Here is a 16,355-nt window from a genome sequence, read left to right on the forward strand (position 1 = left end):
TATTATTATTATTATTATTATTATTATTATTATTATTATTATTATTATTATTCAGGAGATGCAATCTATTCATATGGAACAAGCCCACAGGAGCCATTGACTTGAAGTTCAAGCTTCCAAAGAATATGGTGTTCATTAGGAGGAATTAAGAGGAGGTAAAAGGAAATACAAAAGAGGAGATCCAACTTATTGTACAGTCTCTATTAACTGTGCGAGCAGTAACTTTCGTTACACTGACAGCTTTACAATTTATACCCTACAGAGAACCCATATTCTCAGGTTCTATACAATGTAAGACACACTCCAAAAACAGAACGCAATATCTCAAAAGGATATTGAAACAGGAGAATTATGTAAAATCATACATAAAATAAAGTTGATAAATCTACTGTATATATTGGTTTCCGAATCTTATTTACCATTTTCACGGATAGACAGAACCAAGGTAAAGTCTTGGGGCCTATTAGGCCATTCAGCGCTGAAAGGAAAATTGAGAGTGAGAGGTTACAAAGGTGTAACAGGAGGAAAACCTCACAGTGGCACTATGAAACAATTGTTTGGAAAGGGTGGAAAGTAGGATGGAAGAAAGAATATGAATGGAGGCACAGTAAAAGGAATGAAAGGGGTTGCAGCTAGGGGCCGAAGGGACGCTGCAAAGAACCTTAAGTGATGCCTACAGTGCACCGCGCGTGAGGTGCACTGACGGCACTATCCCCTACGGAGAAGGTAAACTTTTGGAAAAAGTGGAGTGTGTTAAGTAAAAAGGACATTAGATATAGTTTTAGCAGTAGTAAAAAGACGATTATAAGTAGATATCAGCCAAAGCACTGGAAATAATCACAATTCTTAAAATGGCTTTAAGGAAACGACTTCCTGTCTAACAAACAACACTGCTTATCAAAATATAACCATTTTCACTTTCCCTCTCCTTTCAAAATCAGGACCAACTGCAGAGCTCAAGCCTGCCAGAGACTCAACTTCCTTGTAGTACCTTTACAGTTGAGGCCCCCTACCGTCCTGTCAACGAGTCTTTAGGAGGGAATAAGTCTTTGATTCTTTGATGTGACAGATCTGTAGTTTAGAGCCGTTTCGATTTACTTTGGCGATTGGAAACGGTAATGTGAATAAAGCCTTTCGTCCGTTTTCCAACACGTGGCGTGTGATGTGTAGGAAGTGGGGAAGTATATGTGTCGATTGCATGCTCGCGTGAATTTATATATGATCACACCAACTGTCTGCCTGTCTGTCATGTCAGCCAGCCTTTTAAACAATCAAAATTAACCGGTTTGTAATCAGAAAGTCATGCTGAGAAAATTTTTAAGCAAGTACGGTTCATTATTTAAGCACCAATATTTTTGACACAGAAGAAAGCAATTCAAAACGCTTTTGTATTGTAAGCGACTAATTCTGCGACCCATCTGATGGACCAAATGCGGGCCGATGGGAGGGTCTCCAAAAATAAACCCTGGGATAATGTTTATGGTTCAAATTAAATTTTCTTTAAACCTACCCTTTGCTATCCACACCTAACCTTTCCTTGACGTAACTTGAAGCGATCATGGCTACTTGTCAACAAATTCATTCAGCAAAACCTTAACTCTAACTATTTTCCAGATTAATACACATTCAGACGATTAACAGCTATCAAATATTCACTTATTACTATTTTATTTATACACTAATCACTCGATTTACGAGCGACCTAATTAAACTGGTACTAAATGACAGTGAAAATCAGTGTAGGGAATTTGTAAAATCTTGAATATTTATAACACGAATACGTGTTTATAAGTTGGAAAAAAGAATGTTAAACAATTCGTATTCTACTCATCAGCAAACTAGTCGTCATTCTTAAGAGCAAAGATTGTTAGACATAACTCAAGAAAACGGGCTTACGTAGAGGAAGAGTTTTAACGTAAATCGTCATAAAGACATAATTCTATACCGATGGAGCCAAAATGCAAAAAAATATAAAAATAACAATAAAAAAAAATAAAACCGACCTAGTACACAAGGCATCCAGAAAATGCTGTAGTTTACCCTAAAACTTAAAAAAAATGTTAATGTTTGTAAATATTCAAAAAGAAATGAAAGACCAGTCTATTGCAACAAATCCATTCACAGATTAGTATGCCGCAGAGGATCTACGTATTCAAGAAAACTGACAAAACAACGAACAAAGCAGTACCTCGCCTTTGCTGAATATGAAAAATACTGATGTTTGATACGATAGGACGAGAGGTATATGACTATGATACGGTTTGCCTAGAGGTGTGCTAATGGAATATGTAGTATTTTTGTTCCTTTCCATCTACGCTCTTGCTATTTGAAAATATGTCCATAAGTTTATGGAAGTAGAGTATGTTTGTCCGTACATTGCCTAGCAACCTTCATCCCCAAACACAATCAAACACACGCACACACACAATCTTATAAATAAACCGGAAGAGCTTTTGCCGCTTGAAGGTCGGTAAAAGCATAGGCTATCACTCGGCAATGGACGCGTATTCGTTATAAATTTTCAAGTCTTCGTGGTAACTTTTGTTATTATTGAGGATGGAAATTGATGGGATTATTCATAAGAAATTATCCTATCACCGATTCACTTGTTTTCGGACACGATTAACGCGGACTGGAATGTTAGCCTAACCTTACACATCCCTTGACGTAACCTAAGTTGGCTGTGGGTAACCGTTAAACATAAGCCTATTGTATCTAAACGATTAAGGTTCAATAGTCTAACCTGATGTAATGTATTGTAATACTCCTTAATCTTACAGCCTATACTAACCACGGCCAGATGCTAGGCATATCCTTACAAATGTTGACGAATGTTTAGCCTAACCTGACATCCCTAGTCGTAACGTAAACACACCAAAGCCGAAATAAAGCGAAATACATTACCTTACCATGAAAAATCATTATTTGCAAAATTACTAACCTTATTCTAAGCTTTCAGGTGGAAGGTAGACCCAGTGCAGATGGCCACTGCGACGCCAAATGACGTGGAACGATAAATCTTCGACACATGGTGAAGGAGAACAGCAGTAGACCGATCTTCTGGAGCATGGTTCACTAAAGATTTATGAAGGAAATTACTGACGAAATCTTCATTGTCTTTTAACCTTGGTTCTCTGAGACCGAGCAATGACTTTAAAATCAACTCCACAACCTCCTGTTTAAAAAAATGGGGATAATTAAAAGGATGCTGAAAAACTCCATAAACTTCGTTTAATTCTGGTAGGCCTACGTGTACACGGAACCATTTATAGTTACGTAATACATCTGTCAAATGATCAGCTTTGTAGCTGCATGAACATTCATGTGAATATATTAATGTTTTATGTTATGAATAATTTTATTAGATGTAACAAAATATATAAAATAGCTGTTAGTTTAAACGATGTTACAGCATTACTACTGCTTATATAAACTTAAGATATATAAGCGTAAAAACAGATATATTAAGGAAATGACAAGTTATAATAATTTAGGTGTAGACTATTTAATCTCGGTTGAATACAGACTTGTCCATCTGAAGATCTGCTGTATTTTCGCCTCTACATAATATTTTGAAGTTGAAGTTTTATGTATTTTGAAGTTATGAAGCTGGAGTTTGAATTTAAATTTGTCACGAGTGAGAATGACCTCCCAGGAACCGTTTGAGATTAAAAAAGGGCTTGTTCTTTCTAGGGTGACTGGTAAGAACTAAATTTGTTATTAAGAATAGAACCGTTCTAGATGAAAAGGAGTTAATCTATCTAGAGTAACTTCTAAGAACAGATTAAGAACAGAACCGTTCTAGATGAAAAGGACCATTCTTTTTAGAGTAACTTGTAAGAACTGAAGTAGCTGTTAAGAACAGAACCGTCCTAGATGAAAAGGAGTTAGTCTCTCTAGAGTAACTTGTAAGAACAGAATTCGTTATTAAGGGTAGAGTCTTTCTAGATGAAAAGGGGTTACTCTTTCTAGAGTAACTTGTAACAACAGCAGTAGATATTAAGAAACAATACAAAACCTACCCTTTGACCTTAATACCACGTCAATCTCATCCATCCCCCATCCTTAGACCATCCTTACACTTTCCTCTAAGAAGCCCGTAGGATCTTAAGGAGGTCCTTCCTTCCTCCCATCCTTACGGATCCTTCAAAGACGTCCCTTGAAAAGAACAACTTAAGGACGCTGACGACCTCCGGGAGGAGGAATTAGAAATAAGTAGGTGGTTTAGGCGTTCACTCTTTGTGCTCCCGAGATTGGAAGATATTGTTGCTGTGATGGACCTACAGAAGGGGGTGGCAGGGTAAGAGAGTTCGTGGGGGGGGCTTGCCCTCTGGAACCTTCTCATCAGCATCAAATCCCCTTGGGAAGGGCCATGCTCTCTCTCTCTCTCTCTCTCTCTTTATCTATCTATCTATCTATCAGTCATTCTATCTCCCTACCTGTTATTCCGTCTATCTCATAATCAGTAAAGCTTTAGAAGTCCTCTCTCTCTCTCTCTCTCTCTCTCTCTCTGTCAATCATTCTGTTTCTCTACGTATTATCCTGTCTATCTCATAATCAGTAGAGAGGTCCTCTCTCTCTCTCTCTCTCATATTTAGCCGAGTTCTAGAATTCCCTATTTCTCTTTATGTTCTAGAGCTCTCTCTCTCTCTCTCTCTCTCTCTCTCTCTCTCTCTCTCTCTCTCTCTCTCTCATATTCATCTGAGTTCTAGAAGTCCTCTCTATCTCCCTCAATGCTTAGAGTCTCTCTCTCTCTCTCTCTCTCTCTCTCTCTCTCTCTCTCTCTCTCTCTCTCTCTCTCATTTGCCATAGCTCGTCCTTGGAGTTCATCAACACAAATGACTGTGCTTTGTCAGTATTCTTGGTAATCAGAGTCAAAGCACCGATGACACCTCTTCGTTGTTTAAATCAACATCTTCACTTCGCAACTGCTTTGAAGTTTCGAAGACAAATTATTTTGCTATTTTTTGCCCATATCTTACAAGCTAAAGTATATTCTTATCAGAACACCTTTTCTTCTTTCGTAAAAGCTAATCGTTTATATTATAATTTAAAAGTGAATTCCTCCAGCGGAACTTACAAAGTTCTGAACTTACTTTCTTACGAAACCGTTGTGCAGTGAAATACGGTTTCTGATAAGCGAATTCTTGGAAATAAATTCTGTAGGAATGAGTGAGAAATAGTTGCTGAAGTTATTATTAGCAGTTATTGTAGTTTCCTGAGGCTACAAAATTTATGCGTTTGTATGCTCCTCTTTTATACTCTTAATTGCTTGTACAAATAATGAAATAATTCTTTTATTTAGGCTGATATGCGAACGTATTCTTGTAGATTTCCTTATGTTTAAATCAAAGTGAGCCTATTTTGAAATTCTCAAACATACACGACCTTACATTTATACACGCCTAGATACACACGCACAGACACTCATTCACCCTCCTACCCACACACACACACACATACACACACACACACCTGTGTATAGAACAATTCAGGCTGTGATAATTTTATTAACTAAGATGTTTACATGGATGCATACCCCTGAAATTTTACCTTAGAATAATATGACAACAGTACTTTATCAATCACTCCTTTTGAAATGTATGACCCAAATCTAGTAAGTCAGTTGTGATGATGAAATAATTACGGAATTTTAATATTTTTTATATTTCTTACATATAATATAGATATATATATATATATATATATATATATATATATATATATATATATATATATATATATATATAATATACATGTCATATAGGCTATATATATAAGTATATACATTTATATTACCTACTTGGTCCCAAACGAAATCTTTGTATTAAAAAAAAAATTGTGGACCAAGTTTCTTAACCTTAAACCTATTATAAGTTCATTATCATACTTTGTCATTTTACTTTTCATAAGAAATTCTTCTTTATGAACATTCGAGAGAAACAACCATTTCGTAAACGAATCCAGATAAAAAAAAAAAAAAAGAAGAAGCAGATGCTGCGCTTTTGTTCAACAAAAGAAATTTGCTGGGTGTCGAAGGTCAAGGCCTACATGGTGCCTCTGTTCGTCAACCTTTGTGTGCGCTGATGTCATTGGTCACTTCAAGCACAGATGCCAGATACCACTTGCTGAAAACAAATGTTGACAAGAAATTCATCTGCTAAGTTTAGTGTTGTTGTTACTTTAGATGTCTAATGGCTGCAGTATTGTGCATAGGTTGTTTAGTAAGACTTCTGGATGAAAATTGGGCTTTTTAAGAGTTAAATCACGAGATGAATTAGCGATTTCCAAGGCGAAAAAGGTTCCACATTGACGGATCTCCTAAATCGAGTATAGAGAGACGAAGTCAAGCACGGTCGCCATTCCTTCCCGAAGACTGTTTGAGGCACCTTTATTCCAGTAAGTGTTTTTCTTCAATTTTTTCTCTTTTCTTCACTTTTCAGCCAGGAAAACAAACTCCGAAAACTTAAGGAGTTTGATTTAAACAAACTCCACAAGCTTACGACGTTTTATATAAACAAATTCCAAGGTCTTGCGAAGTTTAATTCAAACAAATTCCACAAACTTACGGAGTCTTGTTTGATAAAACTCCTCAACCTAACGAAGTCTTATTTAGTAAAACTCCACAGACTTACGGAGTAGGGTTTCAGTAAACGCCACAAACCCGTGAAGTTTTATTTAGACAAACTCCACAAGCTTACGGAGTTTTTTTTAACTCCGAAAACTTATCGAGGTTTGCATTATCAACTCCACAAACTTGTTCCAGTCGCAAAAACAAACTCCACAAAACTTGCGGAGTTTCATTTAAACAAACTCCACAGAACTTCCGGGGTTTCATTTAAACTAACTCCACATACTTCCAGAGTTTCATTTAAACAAACTCCACAAACTTAAGGAGTTTCATTTAAAAACTCCACAAACTTACCGAGTTTTATTTAATCAATCTTCCGGAGTTTCATTTAAAAACTCCACAAAGTTACGGAGTTCCAGTTACAAAAACAAACTCCACAAACTTAAGGAGTTTTATTTAGGAAGCGCATGATAAAATCATGGCGTCAGTGGTTCAGAGACCAAATCAACCGAGGTTTTATCAGATATTTCAGAGATGTGGCTGGAGTTATGCTATGTATACAGTATAAAATCTCAAAGATTAAATCTTTCCCATTTCGTCCCTCCGGCTCAAGGACAAAAGTTCTCCTGCGCCGCCCGGGAATCGAACCCGGGTCGCAAGAATGGGAATCTTGCATGATACCACTACACCAGCGGCGCATAGTAACAGCGATCTAAACAACTGTATTTGTATTGCGGCCCCCGTAGGCAGGGTAGTGTCGTCAGTGCACCTCATGTGGTGTACTGTAGGCATTACTTAAGGGTCTTTGCAGCGTCCCTTTCGTTCCTTTTACTGTACCTCCGTTCGTATTCCCTTTCTTCCATCTAATTTTCCACCCTCTCCTAACGATTGTTTCAAAGTGCAACTGCGAGGTTTTCGTCCTGTTACGCCTTTAAAACCTTCTTATCGTCAATTTTGCTTTCGGAGCTGAATGACCTCACGGGTCCCAGCGCTTGGCCTTTGGCACAGATTCTATATTCTATTCTATTCTTGTATTACAGCAGGTTTACATTTCTTAACCAGCTTAATTACTTCCCCTCTGAGTCAGATCTCGGAGTTACTTAAAACTACTTTTCTCACTGATATCTATTGATTAATTTATTAATTTATTTTTTCTTTACCGATAACTGATCTCTTCTTTCTGCTTTTCCTATTTCCTTCTGTTATTCTTCTCAAATGAACACCATAATATTCTTTGGAAGCTTCAATTTCAAGCCAGTGACCCCCTGTGGTGGGCTTGTCTCATATGAACACAGATCGTCCTCTGAATAATAATAATAATAATAATAATAATAATAATAATAATTTAGCCAATTTACACTGCTTTGGGACAATCAAAATTTAGTTATCAACAACGGAAAAATAATAAACATTATGAAACCGAAGATACATGAAAGATACTCAATGTGAATATGGAATTACGATGCTCTAAGCCAGCCTTCTTCAGCAACTTTCGAAACTGCAATCCTCAGTCTCTTGAAACTCAAAGGGAGAAGAAGATGACCTCTGATACAGGTCACGTGACGTCTGGTCATCCTATACGAATAAGGATGCTGGCGTATTGCAAGACAAGTAGAACGCACTAACTAATCTCAAGGATTTGTTAAGAGATTAAGGGTCTCCTCAGTTCTGTCGACATTCAGACAGGTGATAAATATATCTTTGCAATGTTAAAACGGAGATGAGGAACATAGCATTAAAAGTATTATCTTTTTATATACACATATAAAGGTGTGCTTGTATATGTATGTGTATATGTATATATATATATATCTATTTGTATATATATGTATATGTATACACACATATACACACACACACACACACACACACATATATATATATATATATCAATGGGGAGACGGACACAAAGACTTGTTAAAAAGGGGTCAATTTATTCCCGACGTTTCGTAACGGCTTCATTACATTTTCGAGGGCTGTATAAAATAAATAACATAAATTACAAAAAGGGTATAAATTTAAATTTAAAAATTAAGCACAATGGGTTACAAATAAAAAAATTAAAAATAGAAGGGACAATTAAAAAGGACAACGTAAAAAACAAAACAAAATCTCTCTAAAAAAAATATAAATAAAAAGTAAGAAGATATGGACCAACCTATTCAGTGGCAATGTTAAAACTAAACAGAAAATGAAAGACTAAGAGAGGTTCAGTGTGCCGGCAGAGGTTTGGCTGTTTAACAAGGGGACGAGTCGTTTAATCATTAATGATTCCAAAATGGCCAATTCATGGCTGCTAGAGGCTCGCCCTAAAACAGAAAAATCCTTATTTTCAATTGAAGTTTTACATATTCTAGAGTGATTTCTGATATTCGAAAACTCTGGGTTTGTAATTTTACTGCCTGTCCTATAGCTTGCTCCACGATGAGAGTCTATGCGTACCTTCAGAAGCCTCCTGGTGGATCCAATATAAGTTCTAAATTACATTTAGGACACGTATAGCTATACACACACCCGGAGGACATATAAGGGCATAAACGATCTTTGTACTTAAATAAAGACCCGATGGTGAGAGGATTAACAGGTATCAGGTGGACCTTAATGGCTCCAAACTTACTTTGGATTTGTGTCCTCCTCCCCATTGATGCATACCTGGCTGTGGCCACTGTTTGTTTTGATATATATATATATATATATATATATATATATATATATATATATATATATATATATATATATATATATATATATATATATATATAGGAGAGAGAGAGAGAGAGAGAGAGCAGTGATCACTGGCAGTGCACCTGACCGTAGCAAATATTTAGAAAAGGACTTTGTTCTTTTCTAAATTATCACAGCTGTTCGTTTACGTAGGTGTACGTGTGTCACATCTGTGCTTACAAACACACATATATGTAAACATATGTGTGTGTGTGTCTGTGATAGCCGAGTTGTCTTAATCAACTTTTCATCAGTGTATCTAGACCAAAGGCCCAGGTTCGAATCCTGGCCTGGTAGATGAGCTCATTAATTATAGTGCCCTTTGGGGGTAGGTTATTCCCAAGGTATAGTGAATTCGACATGAAACTAAGTATATCTATTGCTTAATGAATGTCTTTTACTGTAATACTACAGTATAATATGAAGATAAAAAGGCCCATAAAACACTATTTGAACGTTGCAACCGTATATTTCGGGCACTTCCTTCAGTGCCCATATATATGCTTTGTATATGTACCCTTGTAACATTTCATCTGTCCATATTTTACCAGTGAACAGGGGCACAGAAGGAAGTGCCCGAAATATATGGTTGCAACGTTCAAATAGTGTTTTATGGGCCTTTTTATCTTCCTATTGCTTAATGTTTGTGGATATCTATCTGTCAATATATATATATATATATATATATAAATATGTGTGTGTGTGTGTATAAATGAATCACGAAAATATGGAACGTGATGAATATATCAATAAGGACAAAATCCACGGAGGAAAGAGAAACAATGGAGTGTTGCAAGGCCTTTCCTTCATGGATTTGTCTTTATTGATGTGTGTGTGTGTGTATGTGTAAGTATAAGTATGTTGACATATGTCATTAATACACACGTGGCTTCTTCATACTCGCTAATATTAAGCCAGGAATACTATTTGGATTTTCATATTTATCGAATTCACTACACTTGGGGAATAACTTCCACCCGATGGGAATTATAACTGATAAGTGCTTTGGCATCGGCCAAGATTCGAACTACGGCCTTGGTTAGAAACAACGATAGACAGTGACTTTGACCACCTGGCTATCAAGAGAAATATATATTTAAATATATATATATACATATATATATATATATGTGTATATATAATATATATTTACTCACATATATACATACATACATATAAATCCATATGTATATGTACAGTATACATGTACTTTTGTATACACATATGTATATATATATATGTATACTGTATATGTATGCGTCTGAATGTATATGTACACTGCATATATACATATGAATTTACACGTATATATATAAATTATATATATATATAATTATATAATTAAACAATATCATCAATCATCTACATACATTTCACGCAAAATAAATAAATGAAAAAAATAAACAAATAGATAAATAAAAACATCTCGTGCAGAATCCGCAATGTCCTTTAATCAATGCACATAATAAAAGCAAAGAGTTTAAAGGCGCTCTCTGATACAACCTAGGGGGCTCTGCCAACTGTAGCTAAAATAGTTGTGGTTCGCCTTGTCGATAACATGTCAATCATCATAGTCAGGAAATGGAGAGATCACTTTTGGTGATTTGTTATTGACGGTATTTAACATAATGGAGTTTTTTTTTTTTAGGTTATAGTGTGTAGGTGTGTATGTATCTATAAATATATCTATATATGTATACATATACGTTATATATATATGTATATACATACATACGTACATACATTCACACACATGTAAATATATATAGTATGTATACAATATATATATATATATATATATATATATATATATATATATATATAATATATATATATATACAAATATATATAATATATGTACATATATGTGTGTATATATATAATATATATATATATATATATATATATATATATATATATATATATATATATATATATATATATATATATATATATATATTTGTCACTTCCACACTAGTGACATTTTTTAAAATTGATAACTATATTATAACCCAACGATATTTGTTGTTTAATATATACTGTATATATATATATATATATATATATATATATATATATATATATATATATATATATATATATATATATAATATATATATATCACTAAATTTCAACCACATATTATAAATCATACATAACCAAATATAAAGAAATCCCTCGGTTAAAATAAAAGTGAAATCTATTAAAATCGCTCTCCAACCTACATTCCCCCGGGCCCTTTGAAGCATTCCTACCATCAAACAAAACTCACGGAATTACGACCACAACAATGAAACTCCATCGCACTTCACAGAGGACAGATGTACTTGTATCAAACATGTATCTCACATCGCCAACGCGCCGCTGGTGTAGTGGTATCATGCAAGATTCCCATTCTTGCGACCCGGGTTCGATTCCCGGGCGGCGCAGGACATTTTTGTAGCGTCCTGTATCCGTTTTGTAGGCTTTGAGAAATTAATGGTGGATATATGGTGAAACTGGCAATATAGGGATATATATATGTTCCACAGCTTGACGAAAGCGTTTCGAAGCTGGTGTCAATTATACACTTTTACAATACGTTTTTAATTTTGTAATTTGAGTATATGTAAAATATACAGGCGTATCCAAGCTGGAAGTCATATTGACTATATATATATACATATATATATATATATATATATATATATATATATATATATATATATATATATATATATATATATATATATTAGTCAATATAAATGTATATATTATATATATATATATATATATATATATATATTAGTCAATATAAATGTATATATTATATATATATATATATATATGTATGTATGTATGTATATAAATGAAGTTTTTTATGAAAATTTGCCAGAAAGCCACTTACGTCTGAAGTAAAACTTGTTTCATTTAATGTTTCACTTAAAGGTAACACTTAAATGAACCTATAATTGATGTAGAAACATACATATACATTCCCTTTCGTCGTATACACCTCATGGAAATATAGGCTATTTTAAATCATAAACATTTACATTAAAAAAAAACTAACTCATTAACTGGAGATTCATGTAAACAAAACAATCCATTCCTTGTACTAAAGCATTTATTTCGATGCTAAAGTTATTTTCGTAAATCGGAACGAGAATTAAACCTTATAGAAGAAATAGAAATAGAATGTTGAATTCTGGCGAAAGGCCAAGCGCTGGGACCTATGAGGTCATTCAGTGCTAAAAGGGAAACAGAGTAGAAATGCTTGGAAGGTGTAGCAGGAGGAAAATCTCGCAGTTGCAATGTGAAACAATTGTTAGAGGGGGTGGATAGCGAGATGGGAAGAGAGAGATCATGAATGGAGGAGGTACAGTATTAAGAATGAAAGGGGTTGCAGCTAGGGACCGAAGGGACGCTGCAATGAACCTTAGGTAATGCCTACAGTGCACCGCGTGAGGTGCACTGACGGCACTAAACCCCCTACGGGGAATAAACCTTACATGTCCATTTTAGAGGGGAATTAATTTCAGGAAAAAACTCCATCCATTTAGAAAAAATAAGAATTATGCTCAGATTTTAATAAAAATATCCAATAGCGCCCGAGGCCTTGCAAGCTGTTTATATTAAAAGCAAAACATTTATGATATTTAGTTTGCGCATTTCCCGGGGGTCACTACCTGCCTCATCTGGGTCAATTAGCTGCCTGGGTAAAATTCCATTAGATATTCTTTATGACGAGTTAAGCTGTTCTTTCGCAAAATGCTTCATTAAATGTGAGGGAAATTAATATTAAGCTCGTGGAATATTACCTTTTAAAAACCTGAGGTTTGCTGTTATTTCATTTTTTTTAGGTTTTGAAACTGTAATTTCTTTAATCTTATAAACTATAAGGATAAAGATGTAAATTCGTAAACGAGATATTCGTTGTATCTATTTTCATACGAGTTAAGTATACCTTAGTTTTACCAGACCACTGAGCTGATTAACAGCTCTCCTAGGGCTGGCCCGAAGGATTAAACTTATTTTAAGTTTTTTAGGAAACATATATATGTATATGTATATATATATATATATATATATATATATATATATATATATATATATATATATATATATATAAATATATATATGTATGTATATATACTGTATATATGTGTATGAATGTATGCACAGTAGATATATATATATATATATATATATATATTTATATATATGTATGTATATATATATATATATATATATATATATATATATATATATATAAAGTCCTCCTGGGCCTCTTTAGGCTCATAGGGCATATACATATATATACATATATATATATATATATATATATATATATATATATATATATATATCTATATATACTGTACATACACACACACACACACACACACACACACATATATATATATATATATATATATATATATATATACAGACACAATAAGCTAATATATCTTATAATTTCCTCTTCACAGAGCCTATCTTTCACTGAAATCACAGAGCCACCCAAAATGCGAAGATTCCTGCTGGTTCCTCTAATGATTACAATCCTGGTACCGGGTCTTGCCTGCGGAGGGGGCCCAATAGACGATGCCAACTGGCCAAGGTCAAGGAGAATCTGCTCCCCCCGTCAGGTAGATCTCCGGGCCTATGAGGCGTGCCACCTGACGAAACGTCGCTCCGTCGATAGCGTCGAAGAAGGACAGCAAACGGCTGGTGGCAGCCATCTTGGGCTGACCTCGAATCAAGGTAAGTAGTATTATGATGAAAATATCGCTTTTATTTCCATCATTCCTTTGTTATTTGATAAAAAAAAAACTTCCTCGATTACAATGTCTTTGATTCATTTTTATCTTCTCGGCGTTGTATACGCAAACTTTCTAATATATATATCTTCATCTTGCACTGTATACATCAATATTTCTCTCAATGTATCTTGGCCACATCTCGTTCGTTTTTAATGTATCTTGGCTATATCTCGTTTGTTTTACGATCTGTTTGAGGGGTGTCGAATGCAACTCTCGGCTGGAGGTCGGGGAAACGTTTGATCCAGTTCATCAAAGGATATAAGTGAGATAGTGTCAAATGGGGCCTTTCCTTTACCAAAAATTCTAAAATTACGCTGCATTTGGCTTGAGACCTGACAGTCAGTCTCTCTAGTTACTGAGTGTTTTGGCAAGATTGTGCTTATACCACACACTCAAAAATATAGATAGATAGATAGATAGATAGATAGATAGAAAAAAAGGGTGTCCCTGCTGTTCCCATGTCCGCTAGGTGTCCAGTGAGAGAGAGAGAGAGAGAGAGAGAGAGAGAGAGAGAGAGAGAGAGAGAGAGAGAGAGAGAGAGAGAGAGAGAGGCCGTTTACCAGATTTGGCAAGCTGAATCCTGGGTACAAAACTGTGAGTGTAACACAAGCACATGGATAGATATACAGATAGATAGATAAATAGGGTATCCCCACTGTTCCTATACCCACTTGGTGTCCACTGAAAGAGAGAGAGAGAGAGAGAGAGAGAGAGAGAGAGAGAGAGAGAGGTCGCTTGTTAGATATGGCAATCTCTATATCCTGGATACAAGCCTGTTGGTACAACACAAACACAGATAGATATTGATAGATATATAGACTGATAGAGAGGGTGTCCCCATACCCACTCGGTGTCCACTGAGAGAGAGAGAGAGAGAGAGAGAGAGAGAGAGACGTCGCTTATCAGATTTACCAATCTCTGTATCCTGGATTCGGCCAGCGGGCGGCTCTGTCAAAGGCTGTTTCTATCACAGAACAGATCTGCTTCAAAATGCTCGGGAAATTTTTGGGGAAAAACAAATAGCGTAGGCTTGCATATTGCACCAGACACCTCTCTCTCTCTCTCTCTCTGGGGTAATTTTGTTTTGCCCCCCCCCCTTTCTATTAGCGTAGCTGGCAACTTTGAGTTATCTCTCTTATTTTAATCTCTCTCTCTCTCTCTCTCTCTCTCTCTCTCTCTCTCTCTCTCTCTCTTTCCGTTATCTGAGAATTCTGTCATGTTTATATTGAAAGACCAATGACTGATATCATAAAGTACTTTCTCCCTTTTTCCATATATTTACTTAAATTGCTTTTGTAATAAAATTAACTTTTCTTATCAGTCTTAAACATCAATTGACTCCTTTACTCTCACTCTGACAAGGAAAGAAAATATCCTCTATTTCTAAGATTCTGGGACTCTACATCATCCTCTGTATTTCCTGAATAATTTAACTTCCTTCCTGAGAGACTTGGACCCTTTCCATCAGCCTTCTGCCATTACTTTAGAAGTACAAGTTACGGAATTAATTTTCTGTACTTACTTACAAAAGTGACCAGTTTTTGGGCTACACTTAAGAGAGTTGTATTCTAATTTAGAGATTAATAACTATATCCTAAGTTAAGTTCACTATCTGAGCACGAATTATGGACATAAAATTGTTTCTATTTAGGTATGTAAACTGGTGTCACAATGCCTATGGTTATCGTTAAACACTGTTGACACTGAGTACATAAACACTGAGTACATAACGGAAGCAAAACTTCATCATATTATACTTTCAAATTATTTTTCATTCTTTCAGCTCAGGCACCAAACTCACCAAGCGTAATTGGCACTAGAACCATTCCCTCAAACAAGGCACATAGACCTAAGAGATCCACAGACGATTTTGGGCGGTTCAAAAGGCGCATGAAGGCTCTGAAAAGGCAGGGTTCCCTTCCGTTCAAAAGGCAGGTGACGGACGTTCCAGACTGGCGGGAGTTAAATTTCACGACGTACGAGGAAGTCCGTTTGTTTTGCTGCAAACGATCCTGCCCTCCTGAGGCATATTATGGAATATGCTAGAGGCGAATTACACACACACACACACACACACACACACACACACATATATATATATATATATATATATATATATATATATATATATATATATACACACACAGTATATCAGCGACGAATCCTGTACCAAACTACAGTAGGCATCGATGATTCAGTTCAATTAGGCCTATGCAGTCCATCGTATTCCTATTACCTTAGCCCACTACTTAGTT

General features: G+C 35.3%; 2 protein-coding genes and 2 non-coding genes across 4 annotated transcripts in view; 2 read left to right on the forward strand and 2 right to left on the reverse strand.

The window, feature by feature from the left end:
- Positions 1–16,355, reverse strand: part of BNIP3 (BCL2 interacting protein 3) — a 151,766-nt gene that overhangs the window by 134,708 nt on the left and 703 nt on the right. Inside the window, exon 2 of the mRNA XM_067118877.1 lies at positions 2,942–3,175. The gene's annotated coding sequence lies outside the window, so the exon portion shown is untranslated. The remainder of the gene's footprint in view (positions 1–2,941; positions 3,176–16,355) is intronic.
- On the forward strand, positions 6,300–16,226 carry LOC136847320 (uncharacterized). Its single transcript, XM_067118879.1, has 3 exons — positions 6,300–6,399; positions 13,768–14,041; positions 15,884–16,226. Exons 2-3 carry the CDS (start codon positions 13,804–13,806, stop codon positions 16,144–16,146), a joined length of 501 nt encoding a protein of 166 aa, XP_066974980.1. The 5' UTR covers positions 6,300–6,399; positions 13,768–13,803; the 3' UTR covers positions 16,147–16,226.
- Positions 7,199–7,269, reverse strand: TRNAG-CCC (transfer RNA glycine (anticodon CCC)). Its single transcript has one exon. It is a non-coding gene; the product is annotated as a tRNA-Gly (tRNA).
- On the forward strand, positions 11,654–11,724 carry TRNAG-CCC (transfer RNA glycine (anticodon CCC)). Its single transcript has one exon. It is a non-coding gene; the product is annotated as a tRNA-Gly (tRNA).

The sequence above is a fragment of the Macrobrachium rosenbergii genome, chromosome 16 (assembly GCF_040412425.1).
Source record: "Macrobrachium rosenbergii isolate ZJJX-2024 chromosome 16, ASM4041242v1, whole genome shotgun sequence".
NCBI lineage: Eukaryota > Metazoa > Arthropoda > Malacostraca > Decapoda > Palaemonidae > Macrobrachium > Macrobrachium rosenbergii.